The sequence below is a fragment of the Ailuropoda melanoleuca genome, chromosome 5, assembly GCF_002007445.2.
Source record: "Ailuropoda melanoleuca isolate Jingjing chromosome 5, ASM200744v2, whole genome shotgun sequence".
NCBI classification, from domain to species: domain Eukaryota; kingdom Metazoa; phylum Chordata; class Mammalia; order Carnivora; family Ursidae; genus Ailuropoda; species Ailuropoda melanoleuca.
In genome coordinates, this window is record NC_048222.1 from 100,865,372 (window position 1) to 100,881,870 (window position 16,499).

Sequence of the window (16,499 nt, forward strand, 5' to 3'; positions counted from 1 at the left end):
CCTGCATTATTTCATTCAGTACTCACAGCAAGCCTCTAAGGTAGCTATTATTATTATTATTTTCCCAGAAGAGGAAACTGGAGCATTATTTGCTTGACATCACACGGGTATTGGGAAGGAGTACCAGGATTCAATGGAGCAGGTCCTCTCCTTAGCCTGCAAATGACACTGTGTAGTTATTCTGTTCCATCTGTCAGTACGCTATTCCGTCAGTACACTATTCCGATTAGCAGAACTTCATATCCTAACTCTGGCAAAACTGTAAATGTGCTTGGGCTCAAGCAGCAGGTGGAGATAAGGACTCTCTCTCCAAGAGCAAGCCTAGGCTCGCTGTTCCGGGTGGGAGCGGGAGGGTCCTATCTCCTAGGCAACAGCTGTAGCACTGTAGACGATAATGCACCCCTTTCCCGGGACCCAAAGGGTGATGTCATTTCCTTCGTCTGGGCGGTTGCCTCAGCAACGCGTCAGGCGGAAGAGAGGTGTCGGGTACCCGAGAGACCTGGCGGTAGGGAAGTCACTTCCTTCCGGAGACGCGGTTTCCTAGCAACCGCCTCCTGTCTCCGCTTTTAGTCCCTCCCCTATGCTCAGTCCAGTGCCAGTCTCCGAGAGACGGCAGGCCCGGGTCCGGACGAGAGGTTTCTGCTCAAGGCCAGGGGCTCAGTCCTTAGGGTAGCGAGGAGCCCACCGCAGGATCGGCTGGGGTGGGTACAAAACACGGGTCTTGGGGGGTCTCGGAGGAACAGGACGTGGACAGCGTTCCGTGTGCACGGGCCTGGCGAGTGCAGGGAGCTGGGCGGGCGGGCGGCGCGGTGCAGTGCGGAGCCGGCTGGGACCCGGGCGCCACCCGGCCGGGCGACAGCGGTCCCTGGGCGCGCGCTGCGGCGGACGGCGGGGCGGCGGACGGCGGGGTGGCCGAGGCCCAGGCCTCCACTCCGAGCACGAGAAAATTCACGGGCCCATTCGTGCAGTGATTTTAATGCTGCCTACCATGGAAGCATCGTTTTGTTTTATTTAGCCCAGTGGGAACCGTTGTGAGAGGGGAGAGCGACTGGAAAAAAATACCGCTATTGCAGTTTAGCTTTATGATCTAAGTCTTTCACTAGAGCTGTACGCAAGCTTTTGTTTGTTTGTTTTGGTGGTCCTTCTAGTTGTATCTTTTATGCTGCCGATCTCCTTGGTAGTCTTTTTAAAATAAGGTATGGCTGTTTCGTGGGCAATGTTATATTTTTTGAATGGAAGACGAGTGAAAAATAAGATGTTGTATTTTAATTGGCAACATTTTATCATATTAAGCTGTTGCGGTCATTTATTTGCTCATCCTTAAAATAATGCATAACTATTTTAGGATAACTTCAACTTGACTTTAATTTTTTTGATAACAAACTCGTGAAAATTTTATATTTCTTTAGAAGAACTCTGCATATTTAAGTGAACATGTAGCGCAATGTTCATGAGATGCTTTTCTTGTTTTTTTTTTTGTTTGCCTTTTTTAGCACTTTTTAAAGGATAATAGAAATTCTCAAACATGCAAAAACGTCTGATTTGTTTTTTGTGTATTTCAGACACCATCAGAGTTTGAATTATTTCTATTATGTATTAGCTGTTTTATAAAGGTAAAGCGTGAAAAAACAAAACCATTATGTCTGATGAAGTTTTTAGTACAACTTTGGCTTATACAAAGAGTCCAAAAGTCACCAAAAGGACTACTTTCCAGGTAAAGTATTTCAAAACATTTTTATTTTGAGTGAATTTAAAGGTAAACACTGTATTAACAATGTTGGACTTGAAGCGATTCTAGAAAGGGCCCTGTATAATGCAGGAGTACACCTTACATTCCTTTGGAGGTTTGGCAGAGGATCGTGTTTAGGCTCCAGTATTAAAACTCTTCTGTGTGGCTTTCAGACTACTTAACTAGCTTCACTACTAAGTTCTTACTACGTTAAAAGTTTAAAACAACTTTTAAAAGTTAAGTTATATAGCAACTTCAAATTTGCATATGATTTTTTTTCTGTTGTAACATAATAACATTTCAGTTTTCTCTATCCAGTCACTATAATTTTGAACTCAGCCTCTAAGTTTACAGAATTAATTACATTTGTTACTGCAATGTGCTAAAACAAAGGATCTTAAAAAGTACCAGTTTCTTCCAAAATGCCAGTTTGTAATAAATTCCGTCTAAATTGAGTCCTGTCTTATTACTCTCCCGCCCTAATTACACCCTGTAATTTATTTATTTGATATTGCCTGTCTCCTCCAATTGAACTCCATAAGGAGAAGGATCTTGTCTGTGATGTTACACATTGAGTCTGAGGGCTTGGGTGCATGGCATAAGGTAGGCTTCACTGAACATTTGTTATATGAATGAAACCTGAGTTTGAAAGCAGTTATTAATCAAGCATTGTTTGTTTAAAGAATTAATTCCAAATTTGAGACCGCTATGTTTGGGTGGAAATTGATTTGAATTTTTTCGTTTCAGGATGAGCTAATAAAAGCAATTACAGCTCGCTCAGCCAGGCAAAGAAGTTCTGAATACTCAGATGACTTTGACAGTGATGAGATTGGTATGTGTGAATGTGGAAAAGTAAACCGCTTTTCCTCTTTTTGCTTCCTTAGTTATGTTTAGCTCATCCCTTCAAAAACAATCACGTTAAAATAATACCTATATATACACTGGTTTTAAATTTCCAACTTTTTAATGAGTAAAAAGCTACTTGTAATCTTCATGAAGAAGTTGTATGATTGTCTTTGTTTCTGAATGGTGTATACTGAAAATAGAAATTAACCGATAGCAGGTTTGAAATAAAAGAATTCCTGTCTGCTGTAAACCATGTTGGACACAACCTATGTCAACTCTATGAGACTCTATAGCAAATTAAAGACTAGAGCCTAGAGAACTAAACTTTGGTGCATGTCAGAATCACTTTTGTAATGCTTTTTGTAAATCAGATTTTTTTGGCTGTAATAGGGGCTCCATTTTAAAAACCTAGTATATCAGTGCTAGTATGATCTCCTTTGATTATGTAAAAATATTAACATTTTGGGTTTCTGGTGTAAGCACACAGAATTCTAAACTTGAAACTCAGTGTTTTATACTTTAATATTCTTAATAATTAAATTAATATTTAATATTCTTTAATATAGTGACTAACTTTTAATGTTCTCTGTGAAAACAATCAAAACAGTGGTTACAGCATTGCTATGTAGTTAAGTTGGCATTCTTTATTATTCTTCTCACAGTAAAATCCAGTACTCTTGTATGGATGAAATTGTAGTACTGAAATTTTTATGGAAAATAATATAATTAGCAAATAACTAGTAAAATTCTTCCACTTACCAACGCTTTTGGTTTTATATAATGAAGTCGTTTGCACATAAAAGCTCTACAGTCCAAAACCTAATTTAAATATTCATGTCATTGTTATTTTGAGGAAACTTTGAATGACTTCTCAGAGCAAGCTGAGGGTTTGGCACACAATTCCCTCTCAATAAGTATGTTTTGAATACATTAATGAAATTGAAATTTTTATTTCATGAATACCAATAAAAACTGCGTACGTCAGCTGTGTTTTAGAGCTACTTGCATCCATTCATGGTTGTAAATTAATTTCTAGTCTTCAAGGCAATCTTTTTGATTTATATAACCCTCACAACTTTAAAAGAGACTATTGAAAACATTTTTTCTCATCCACTTTTCAGTTTCCTTGGGTGATTTTTCTGACACCTCAGTAGATGAAAATTCAGATAAGAAAAAAATGAATGATTTCCATTTATCAGATGATGAAGAAAAGAAGTCTCCAAAACGGTCTTTTTTGAAAACCAAGAAATCAGACAGTGACATAATGAAAGATGAGCCAGTGTTCTCCACCAAAAATGAGGAAGAAATGGCACCTGGTGGTTGTGGAGACATGGTTGGAACTGCCTTATCTGAATCTCAAAATAAAGACCAGGAAATTGAAAAAGACAAAATTAAAATGAAACCTAAACCCAGAACTCTTCCAGTCAAAAGCACATCTTCAGGTAATTCCCGTTACTATAATTGCATTTCTTGAAAGCTTATTTTATTTATTTATTTATTTTTATTTTTTAATTTTTAAAAAAGATTTTAGTTATTTATTTGAGAGAAAGAGAATGAGAGAGAGAGCATGAGTGGTGGGAGGGACAGAGGCAGAGGCACAAGTAGACTCCCCGCTGAGCAGGGAATCTGAGTGCTCTGATCCCAGGACCCTGAGATCATGACCTGAGTCGCAGGCAGACGCTTACCCCACTAAGCCACCTAGGTGCCCCTTGAAAACTTATTTTAAGATCATCACAAAATATCTTTATATGGTAGCTAGTAGATATTTAAGAAGTAGACTTAACTTTTTAATTTTAGGGTTATAAATCAAAATAATGGAACCATAGAGAAAACTCATAATGCTGCTGTCCAGTTGCATGTCAGTCTTGCATTTATGCTGGTGCCTGATAGAAGGCCAGAGTACCTTGTCATCCACAGCTGTGGCTCCCGTCCAGCCTTGCGAGGCCTTTGGGCCGCAATTTTGTTTTTAGGGATGGGACTGCAATGCAGTCCTTCCTAATCCATCTTACACTCCAGAAATTAGTTACATCAGGAAGGAACTTGTCCTTCAAACAATCATTTCCATGCCATCATTTGCCAGAAAGTTTTTTGACATTTGAGTATATGAAGGGAGAGAGTTTTGTTGATGTTGGTATTTAAGCCTCTAACTTTCCTTAAGAGAATCTCCATGTAGTTTCTCTGTTCCCTGGGAAAATCCACTAAAACTCAGTTTTCTGAAGGGAAGTTCCTGGTGAGATTGGGAGTACAGTAATTTCTCCACAATTCTGCTGAGCTCTGGGCACAATGGAGCAAAGATGGAGTGAAACAGGAACCAGCCTCTCTGAGATCCCCTGGGCCACCACATAGAAATAGGGGCATAGAAGTTTAAGGGTTTGGTGTCTTCTAGTTGTTTTTTCCTGTTTTATAGAAAAAATATTAGTTGATACTAACCTTCATAAAAATCTCTTTCCTTTATATCATCATTAAATACTCCACTGGTAAATATTTTATGTTTCACATATTAGATATCACGGGTAACATCAGGTAGAACTTTATTTCAGACATATATCAGGGAACCACTCCTTCCCCCACAATCCCACTGACTTTCAGATATGAACAGAGCAGGGACTACTAGGAGAAAAGCCACAGTATGATAATTATGTGTGACCTTGGCAAATAGGGTAGGCCTTATTGTCCTCATGAGGAGGAGAATAAAGCCTGCTCTTCTTGTTCTACAGAATTGTTTTGAGAATCTATTGAAGTATATCTCAGAAGCTGTATAATTCTACCAAAAATATAAGCACAAGGCATAATGAGACAGAATTAAATTGCTGAGATGTACCTTCCCGGTGTACTGAATAGCATCAAAAATGGAGGGAAAGGGAGCATAATGGAACTTGGTGAATAATCCAGTAGTTCACCATTTCCCCAAGAACATTCTACAGTTTGCTCATTGGTATTATTGGAAAAACACAGAATTATAGAAATTTTAAAGTAATTTCTGTATGAGAGAACTTCTTGGAGCCATTAATAAAGAAATATGAATGGGGACTCTTCAGGAAGGATAGAGCAGACAGTGTTTCCTAGTCCCACTGACTTTAGAAATCTATTTTTGTAGATTATGTTTATCCTATTTGTATTGATTCTGAAGAGCTTTTCATTAAGTAAATAAGAAAATGTAAGCATTCAGAAGCTAAAAGTTGGACTGATACAGGTAGAAGTATATAATTAGAACTTTATGGTAGATAATCATCAGTATTCCACCAATTTAATACCTTTTTTAAAAAAAACCTGTGACAAATTAAAATGAATAGAGAAATACTGTCTTTAAACCACAAGATGGCACCAGGATTCTAAATACCATACACAAATGTGGCATACTTATTTTTAAAGTCATTAGCCATTTGCAATTTACTATGTGTTACATAAAAATAATTACCAAAAACAGGTAATCATTTATACTTAATTATAAAAGAAAGCATTTTGAAAATGTATAGATGTAGTTTTTTTTTTTTTTTTTTTTTCTGAAAACTTGGCAACACTTCTGGAAGTGAAATTTTGGTCATTATTCCTAGGCTCTTCAGATTGAAGAAAAAAATTCAGATTAGTGGTCAGTGCCTGGCATATACAATTCAATAAGTATTTTAATGCATAAATGAATAAATGAATGATTCACTCATGAAAGAAAGTGTGGTTCACAAGCTAAGCTTTATCCTTTTCTAAATTTTTAGACTTTTCCTTTTTCTTACAAAGTTTGGAGCCTAATGTTTTTAATGTGGTGAGACGTTTCCGAGGAGCAATTCATGCTTTATAAAAATATTGGAACCTGAAAGTTTCTTTTGTTCTTCTTATCTTTTGTGGAAAGTGCAATAACTAGACTCTTTCACTTTACTGAGCAACTGTCACATGGGTAGTGATTGCAGAAAGTAATTTTTACGGGGTTTGTTGCTTTTATTTTAGCATGAAAATGACTAAAGTCATGAACTTTGGAGCCAGGGTGCTCTTGCTTTAATCCCACAAACTAGAGTTTATGGCCATAGGCACACAACCTCTGTTCCTCGTTTTATTTGTCTGTAAAGTGGGCATAATAGTTGAACCTGCACTAGAGGTTTGAGGCAATTAAATGAGTTTATATATTTGAAGTGTTTAGAACAGCCTGGTGCAAATCAAGCACTTTTCTAAATGCTTTTATTATTTAGCATTTGTTCATAAGCAGATCATTTTATTTTTCCATACATATTTATTTTGAACACAGTCTGTTTCACTGTGTTATAAGCACTGTGATAATAACTAAGAATACGGGGGCTCCTGGGTGGCTCAGTCATTAAGCGTCTGCCTTCGGCTCAGGGCATGATCCCGGCGTTCCGGGATCGAGCCCCACATCAGTCTCCTCTGCTGGGAGCCTGCTTCTTCCTCTCCCACTCCCCCTGCTTGTGTTCCCTCTCTCGCTGGCTGTCTCTATCTCTGTCAAATAAATAAATAAAATCTTAAAAAAAAATGAAGAATACGATATTATAAAGACATAGTACCAAAAAAATAAAAAAATAAAAAAGACATAGTACCAATCCTCCAAGACTTAGTCCATTTAGGCCACTCTATCAAAGTGCCATAGACTGAATGGGTTTTAAACAACAGACACCTATTTCTCACAGTTCTAGAAGGTAGAAGTCTAAGATCACAGTGCCAGCATGGTCAGGTGAGAGCCCTCTTCCGGGTCTCAGACTTCTCATTATATCTTTACATGGAGGAAGGGTCGAGGGAGCTCTCTGGAGGCTCTTTTATAATCCCCTTTCATGAAGGTTCCATCCTCATGACCTGATCACCTTCCTACTGCTTAATACCATCACCTTTGCGGTTAGGATTTCACCCTAAGAATTGGGGAGTACACAAACATTCAGACCATAGCAAAGACTTTACAATTTAATGGGAAGTTTTATAAAAGATGCAGTAAGAACACAGGAAAGTAGGCACCTGAGTTTACCTAAGGGTATCAGGGAAGGCTTCCTGGAGGAAATGGCAAGAATAGTTGTAACTGACAAATAATAGCACCGTAGTCAGGAGTTTTAGTTGCAAATGACTCAACTCAAACTTGTGGAAAGAGGAATTTATCACCTTATTGAGCATGGATGTGAGAAGACCTCTCTTTAGGTGTGATTAAGTTTGGAAACAGTACTTTTATGTCATTTGGATTCTCTACTTCTGTCTTCCTTCCCTGATTCCCAGACCTTCTCACTATCTCCTCCCACCCCTATTACTGGCTCAGTTCCTCCATCCTTTCGTCCTATATTTTTGTCATTTGGTCTCTTTGTCTCAGACATCCCTTAGTTGGCAGTAGTCGTCCCCAAATCATATCCTTCCAGCTTCATGACCTTAAAGGCATATCCTCCAACTCTAAATAGAAAAATACTGACCTGACCGCTTGCTGTGGACGGGGGGAATGAAGTTTCAGTGATAAGCCGGGGGGATGGTATGCCTTGTGGGCCACCCTTCTCACTGAGGTATGGAGGAAATACTTGTTAGCCCACTAGAATTACAAGGATGGAGAAGAGGAGAGACCACCCTGAAAAAAAAGGGTGTGATAAACAAACCAATAAAACAAAAACAAAAAAACACAATGAAAGAAAGGAAAAGTTTACCATGGTTGTTAGTGTGCACTGAGCACTTACTGTGAATCAGGAACTGTGCTATGCAGTAGGAATTCTTACCTCATTTTACCAATGGGAAAACTGAGTTTGTGGAGGTTATATGATTCTGTCAGGTTACAGTGCTGGTGTCAGAGCCACGATTTAGGTATGAAATATCTGAAATAGACAGAAGGTAGAATGGTGGTTGCCAGGGGCTGTGGGGAGAGGCAAAAGGGAGTTGCTGTTCAACAGGTGTAAAGTTTCGCTTACGCAAGGTGAATATTCTATTCCAGAGACCTGCTGTACAACACCAGTCCTTCAGTTAACAATACCGTATTGTGCGCTTAAAATTTGTTAAGAGGGTAGATCTGTGGTTAAGTGTTCTTACCACAATTAAAAAAACCTGACTCAACACCTTCTTCCAGGCATTATACAGTATTCTCTTACACTGGGGCTCGAATGACATGCAACCATTCGTCAGGAGAAGCAGGAAGCGGACATTCTAGGCAGAGGGATCAGCTTGGGTAAAAGGATGGTAGCTGGCGGGATTGTGGCGCATGCGCGAGAGGGCAGAGAGCCCGGCATTTCCGGAACACAGGTTGGAGAGTGGGTGTGCTGGTAGACGAGGCAGCGTGAGCTGCCAGGGAGAAGACCATAAGACCTTTTATCTTGTTCACAGGCACTTAAGCTTTTATTCCGTAGGATTGGGCGCTGGGGAGCCATTGAAGCATTTTGTGGAGAGAAGCGATGTGATCTGATTTTCATTTTATAAATAACCCCTGAGGCAGTAATTTAGGAAAGAGCAGACAAGAGCTGACCGGGGAGGGGGCCGGGGGGGGGGCGGTAAAAAGTGGGATAAATGAGAGATGTAGCAAGAAGAATCAATAGAGTATCTTGACGCTTTGGGTATGGAGGAACAGAGGGAAGAATCCGAGATGGCTTGAGAATTTGGCCAGAGTTTAGGACACAGCTAAAATTGGCAATGAAACATTTATAGCAGTGCCAGCTTGGTATGATGATGGAATCTTCTAGCAGCATTCATAAGCCCATGTATAGATAAAAAGGAGGAAAGTGTTGATTATTTCAGTTTTGAAGTTTTGTCATAAGAAAACACCGGTAGAACAATGGAGAAATGAATATGCATAACAGGTAAAATTTAGGCAAAAAGTTTATGTAAAAAACTTTCTTATATTTTGAGGGCTGGAAGTACACCAGCATTAGATTATTGTTTTAAACTTGGAAGTAATGGAAATAGTCACTGAGAAATTTTAATTACTCCAGAGAGATTTTATGGACTCTGAGAACAGCAGCTCATAAATGCAGTTCTTCCTTCCTCCCTCCGGTGAGAGCGAGCACTTTTGTCCCCGGCACCCACATCGTCTTCATACTTAGAACTTACCTTTCTCTTGGAATTTCTTTTGTTTAGAACCTCCTCCCCGCCCAACCTGTAAAATCCTTGGACAGGGCCATTGTCACTGTCTTGAATATGAAGTCCAGTAATCTGAGTAATGTGTATGGTGCCTGGCAGCAGAGACTCACTAAAGGTTTATGGATGAGCCCCCCTCCTGTTTTTTAGAGGCAGAAACTGGGCACAGTTGTATTTTGTTTTTTATTTTTTTGAGTGCTATGAGAGTTCATAAAATTGAAGAGTTAACTTCTCACAAGAGTAAAGTATACTAGCTCCTTCCAGGATGATAGCTACTTTTAAAAAAGAAAATTTGATTTTGAGCTATTGCTTATTAGTGCTTATGGGAACTCTGTGTAGAGAAAGGTTGTGGGCTTCTTCTGGACGCCCGAGGACAGAGAGCCAAGGAGCAGAGGCACAGGAGGAAAGTGGGATGGCACCCCCGTGGTAGTTGAAGTCATGGGTATTGTTTTATATGCTCACATTAAAACGGCTTATTTTTCAACAGAAAACAGCAGCAGCCTTGAAGCAGACAATCACTTTAAGCCTTCACCTCGGCCGCGGAGCATGTTGAAGAGACACAACCATAAGGAGGAGAAAGAGGGGCTAGGAGAAGATAAGACAACTGCTCTTCGTGAAGAATTGGAGGCACGTTCTGCACCTTCCCCCCTTCCAAAGCTAAGTGACCGACAACTAGAAGCTGAGAAAAAATCGTTCTCTGAAAACCTCGATCCTGAGGTCAGCACTTCTGATGAACTGCTGAATTGTGCTCTTGAACTGAGGTCTTTGCATCTGATTATGAAGAAGAGAATATTTGTGTGCATGCATGTGTGTGTATGTGTGTGTTTACATGTTTTCTTCAGCAATTGATAGGGAAAAAATCTAAAGGGTTTTTTTTTTTAATACAGTATTCCATCGAGTCTAAAACTTCACCAACTGTAAGGAATAGCGAAGATATAGCATTATTTTATGTACTGCTATGAAAGAAGGAAACTCTGCCAATTAATCTATATACACCAGTAATTATAAAATGCATCATCTGATTTCAGAGAAAGCAAAATGTGAAAAAAATATGTTGCCCTTTGAATCTATGCAATGCTGTCTACCTTTCATCATAAGAATTTAGAGTTTTATTCACATATCTTTGAATTGTATAATCTCTGGCTAAGGACCATATAGCCAGTGCCATGTTATTCATTGGTTTTATACACTCGGCAAAGGTATATTGAATGATCAAGGCACTGTCCTGTATTTTTGGAATCTGCCGAAATGGTAAATATGACCCTTCAGGATTTCATCAGAGAGTTTACTATGTATTGTTATTGGGGGGGAACGCTGGGCCCCCTCTCTTAACCTACTGAGCCACTCAGGTGACCTAGGTGTGGGTTTTTTAAAAACATTTATTCTGCTTGGATTTCATTGAGCTTTCATGGTCTATAAACTGATAATTTCTATGAAAATGGGGAGTTTTAAGTTATTTTTTCCTGCCCTAGTTTTCTTTACTCTCCTTTTAGGACTGAAATCTTTGATATGTCTCACCTGATCTCTAAAATTCTGTTCATGTTTCTTCAGTCTTTATTCCCTTTGTTTTTCAGATTGAATAATTTGTGTTGCTCTGCCATCAGGTTCACTTTCCAGTTGTGTCATCCCCGATCTGCTGTTGTCTATCCAGCAAATTCTCTTTTTAATATTATAGTTTCCAACACTATAATGTCCATTGGTATTTTTTGTATTTTTTGTATCTTTAAGATCCATCTGTGTCAACCTCTATGCGTGCGTTTCCTTTAAGTGCTTGAACATATTTATAATACCTACTCTAAAGTCCTTGTTTGCTAATTGCACGTCTGGGTCATCTCTAGGTTGGCTCCTGAGGACTGTTTTTGTGGGTTTTTTGTTTTTTTCATGAATGTGCACCACAATTTTCCATTTCTTCACCTATTTAGTAACTTTTTGATTGAATACAGGATATTATGAACGATATGTTGTAGAGATTCTAGGTTCAGTTCTGTTCCTCTGAACACGTGTTTTAGTATGCATATATTGTGGCTGGACTCACATTCCCAACTCTGTGTCCCTTGCCATGGAAATCAACGGAAATCTCTGCTTTGTTCTTTCAGTTTCTAACTGCTGTGATTTTACAGGATCTTCTCTGACGTCTTTTCTATGCCATGCATAGATGAGCAAAGGGTTTTGGGTGAATTTTATATGCAAGTTTTGAGGTTCATGTCCACTGCAGCTCTTCTTCAAACTTACTGGCTGATCTTGTCCTAAACTCTATCCTCTGCTCCCTTGAGCTAGTCCAGTAAGGCTGTAACCTTCTACCCCTTGAGCTGCACAGATGGGTGAATGTACTCAGGCAAAAAGCTACTAACTAGCCAGTCTCCTCTGCAAAGCTTTGTCTCAAGGTAGATTCCTGTGTTTCTGCCCTTTTGCCAGCTTCCTAGATGGTTTCTGTTTATTGCTTTTGACAAATAATTGTCTTTGTACCATAAAATATTGTGGAATTGAAAAATAGAATTTATTATTTATACAGCAAAGTCAAACTTCTTACATTATGATACCATCAACTTTAGGCTAGATTACTGTTCTCTAAAGACATGTTTAGTTCAGACACACAAATATAATTGTTTCATTTCAGATACAATTTTCAGAATTTTGAGGACAACTCAGGTGCATGAAATCTATGCTTTTTCTGTCTATTTGGTAGTAGCTGTCTACTTGGTTTATAAATTGCTTTCATTTGGACGAATAGTAATATTTGACACCAAGGGTTTTTGCCTACTGTCTCCATTATGCTTTCTTAGAAATAAGAATTAGAGAAAAAGATATCAAATCTGTGTCTTAAATATTTGAGATTTGATTTGAGAACAAAAGTTTTGAAAATCACTGAAAACAAATATCAAGAACTAGATTCAAGAACTAGAATAGCTCTTTAGTGACCCCATTTAATGATCAAGACATCAAGGCTTGACTTTAAGTAAAGTGTGTTAGTCTCCATAGGCTTAATGCTTTTGGTGTTTCAGCAGCAAATTCCTAATGATGATGATTTCAGAGTTTTAAAATAGTCTTACTAATGCTGTTGCCCTACCATAAACCTTAAGAACTAAACTTACATAGTAAATACTTTTTTTTTTTTTTTTTTAAACAGGATCCATGGGTAACAAGCCTATCATCATTACCCCTTAAAGAAAGTCATGGAGATTCCTTTTCACCAGGATCTGGAGAAAAAGCATCCATAAAAGGTGGTTATATCAAATTATTACATCTTAGTCTATTTGTGAACTCCATACTGTTTGGAATACTATTTGTAAAAGAAGAATCCATGGTTAGGAATGATACATGTTTGTATTTGCCTCGGTTTTAATCCCAACTGTGCTATTTGATTTTAGATGCAGAACTAGACACAGTTCCAACAGCAAAATCTCCCTGGCCCTGTATACTGATTTTTAAAATGGGGATCATAAGAGTAATCTACCCCACACAGTGGCCATGAGAACTAAATGAGTTAACAGTACGTGTAAAGCACTGAGAACAGTGCCACAGTAAGCACACAGTGAGTGTAAGGGGTGAGTTGTCAATGTATTTCTTTCCTTAGTCCTGTGACTTACAGCTTAATACAAGCTAGAAGGCATCACTGTTTCTAGAACTGAGGTGTGTTAACATTTATTAAGTGCTTACTGTGTAGCATAATTTTTGTCATTTTACAGACGAGAAAAACTGAAGTGCAAAGATATTGGGAAACATACCCAAGGTCAGTGACGGAGCCATAATTTGGATCTTTGGCTCCACAGTCCTTGTTCTTTTTACCGAACTCATTGATTAACAGCTCTAAAGAATCCACTAATGATACTTGAGTCATGAGTGCTCTCCAAATGAAAAGGTCTAACTCTATTACCAAATTATTTTGAATCCTGCTTAACTTCAAAACAAGTTTCAAAGATGGCTGTAATGAAAGCAGCAGAATTAAGACTTTGACAGTAAAGATAGAAGGTTAGCCACTAGGTGGCTCCTAGAGAACTGAAAGTTGGTGATGACTGATTTCTTTCTGTTGAACATTCCAAAGTAGGGGAGACAGAATAATGGAAGCAGTTCTGTAATAGCAAAACTGAATCTTCTCATGTCAGAGCTTGAGACTGTCCCTTGGAGCATGGGAAGGATGAGCAGTAGGCCTTTAGTGCCTATTACTAAGGGCGGGTATCAGAGGCCACAGTGCATCTTAGCAGGAATACCGCTGTCTAGAGGATGGCTTTATTCTGTGTGATGACTCTTCTAAAATTGCATGAATTCTTGGTTCTCCTGCATGTATACGAGTGTACAGCTGTACCCATTGTGTCTCTGGTAAATAGGATGTGTGCCTCGCACTTACACATATTCCAGCTAAGAAACCCCAGCTTTGACTAGAATAGATATTGCCGTGCTACTTACTTAATTTATCATCAGCAGGAGTTTTTGGTGTGTCTTTGGTTTAGGGTAGTTATTCCATTCTCTTTACTAATATGATGTTGTTTTCTAAGTATTAGGTATGTCAAATATTTTAGTACATTGAGTAGCCATTTTCTCTTTCATAGATCACTTTGGAGAAAAGTTTATTCAAGTTGAACATAATAGCTCTCCTTGTATTTTATTCTGCAAGACAAAGAGATTTTATAAACAATCCTCAGTTAGTAGAAAGCAAATGCATCTGTTATCCACCTTATTAATTCAGAAGGGAGTTTTAGTTTTGTGACTCTGTCTCAAAATAGATCAGAATGAAGAACTCCTTGAAAACCACATGAAATCAAATGAAAATGAAGAGAATTCATTTTTGATAGACTTTGTTACTCCTCCAATTGAGAAATCCCAGGAAAGTCAAGTGATTAGTGATGACCTTGAAGAAGAAAAGGAGAAAGCTGAACTGATTATGAGTGACTTAACAGTTGATGCACCACTGTTGAAATCTCAGAGTATCTTACTATCTACTGATGCAACTGAGTCTTCAAAGGTATTTATATGAAATTATACCTTTCATACTACAGCTTAAAACTCAGAATAGACCTTTTAAATATTTTATCTGCCACATTACTTCTGAATTGCCTGTGGAAAACTCATCTTTTGATAATGGTATATTGTCAAGTAGACAATAGAGTCAGTAGAGTTTTACTTCAGGGAAGGTTTGCAGTGAATAAATAAGAGTCAGTATTTCCTTAAAAATTATCAAAGATATATGATCATAATATACTCTTAAATATCTCAGAAATGCAAACCCATAAGTGGGTGAGATTCTGTAGGTCTTCATGTTATAAAAATGCAGCTATCTGACAATTTCTGAGGTTTTAATTTAGTGAAAGTTACTCCTTTAGATATCATTTTTAAACATTCTATAAATTTTAAGGAAGATCTTTAAGAAATGTTTATCCTCATCTTGCTTGTTTAAATGGATGGGCAGGATTATTATCAGAAACATTTTTATTATTTTAACCTTGAGAACCAGATTTTTGTTCTGTAGGATTACTTGTCACTATACTATAATGTACCAGAATACTGTATTTTTAAGATTTATGGAATAGCATTTTTAGTCTTTATTTCTCTTTAACTTAGTCTTTATTCCTTATTGCTATCGTTAGCTGGCGGTTATGTATACTTACTACTGGGGAAGATAACAGTGCTAGTTGAAAACTTGTGATTGAATAGGACTTTTATAATATAGAATATTAGCGCTTTGTATTAAAATTTATGGAGAAGGTGCATTAAACCATGTTCTGGGTTTATTGTTCCTAACCACTTTCTTCAGAAAAAGTCACTCAGGCTAAGTTAGCGATGTACTTAACATCTGTGGTCTCACTTCAGTGCTATCCTGTCTGTGTAAAGTAGAGAAGTTACTCCTTAAAAAGAAAAAGGGTATCCTAGAATTTATAGACAGGATCCTAGAAATGTAATAGAGGCATTCTAAATAACAGCAGGCAATTTCTGTATAACAAGTAAGATTGTAACATACCTTTTGATTGAATCCTTGGCTTTATCCTTTCTCCCTCCTGAGGGATCTTCCTCGAGTCTGAATCACATCACTCCCCACTAAGGTCTCTTGGTTGGATCGTCATCGGAAGAATAAAATGCGAACTCCTTCCCACATCCTCAGGACCCCTCATGACTCTTCTCTGACCATATCTTCATCCGCTCTCCCTGCCATTCACCGTGCTTTGGCATCATTCACCTTTTTCTGTTCCTCAAAATTATCAAGCTCTTTCCCTTCTCAGGCTCATAGCACTCACTGCTTCTTTTTTTCCATAGGCCTTCCTTCATGTGGCCCCTTTCTTCCCATCATTTGTCTTAGCACTGCTGTCAAGACCTCAGGGAGGCCTTCCCTGGTCACTGTCATTAACATAACCCCTCACCCTAGTCACTGTCACTATACCCTAGTTTATCTCCGTCATGACTCACATTTAGTTTTATGTTTCATGGCCATCAACCGTCTTTAAAATGTAGTATCCTTATTAGTTTCCGGTGGCTACTGTACTTGACACGTAGTAGATGCTTTAAAAACATTGATTTCCTGGCTGTTTGGCCTCTAAGCCTAACTGGTAGTCATGGTGAGTAATCCATCTATGGTATTTTCTCTTTAACAGAAAACCATTGAAGATAGAAATATGAAGACTAAAAAGTCAACAAATAATAGAGCATCCAGTGCAGCTGGCAGGTAATAAAGCTGTCACTATCCCTCATTAATGAGTGTACGTTCCGATAAAGCCAGTTTTAATTTAACTTCTGTAAAGTGAATTTCATTTGGTATTATTTGATTTTCTTTAAATTCCCAGCTCATGAAGTGACTGAAGTAGTTACTTCATGATAAAATTCCTCCGTTGATCATATTCTTTTATGAAAAGGAGTTGATTAGGGGTTCGCTATACTCTACATTGTTCCTGGGCTGGAGTTTCTTTTC

General features: G+C 38.3%; 1 protein-coding gene across 4 annotated transcripts in view; it reads left to right on the top strand.

The window, feature by feature from the left end:
- Window positions 1-567: 567 nt before the first annotated feature.
- The window catches only part of MAP9 (microtubule associated protein 9), a 28,794-nt gene continuing 12,862 nt past the window's right edge, over window positions 568-16,499 (top strand). For 2 of the 4 annotated variants that reach the window (XM_002924337.4, XM_034661483.1), the window contains exons 1-8: window positions 568-701; window positions 1,563-1,714; window positions 2,477-2,561; window positions 3,697-4,017; window positions 10,092-10,321; window positions 12,732-12,825; window positions 14,326-14,564; window positions 16,186-16,256. In XM_002924337.4, the coding sequence (XP_002924383.1) occupies window positions 1,640-1,714; window positions 2,477-2,561; window positions 3,697-4,017; window positions 10,092-10,321; window positions 12,732-12,825; window positions 14,326-14,564; window positions 16,186-16,256 (1,115 nt within the window). In that variant the 5' untranslated portion in view covers window positions 568-701; window positions 1,563-1,639. The remainder of the gene's footprint in view (window positions 702-1,562; window positions 1,715-2,476; window positions 2,562-3,696; window positions 4,018-10,091; window positions 10,322-12,731; window positions 12,826-14,325; window positions 14,565-16,185; window positions 16,257-16,499) is intronic. The other 2 variants (XM_034661482.1, XM_034661481.1) reach the window with 2 other exon arrangements.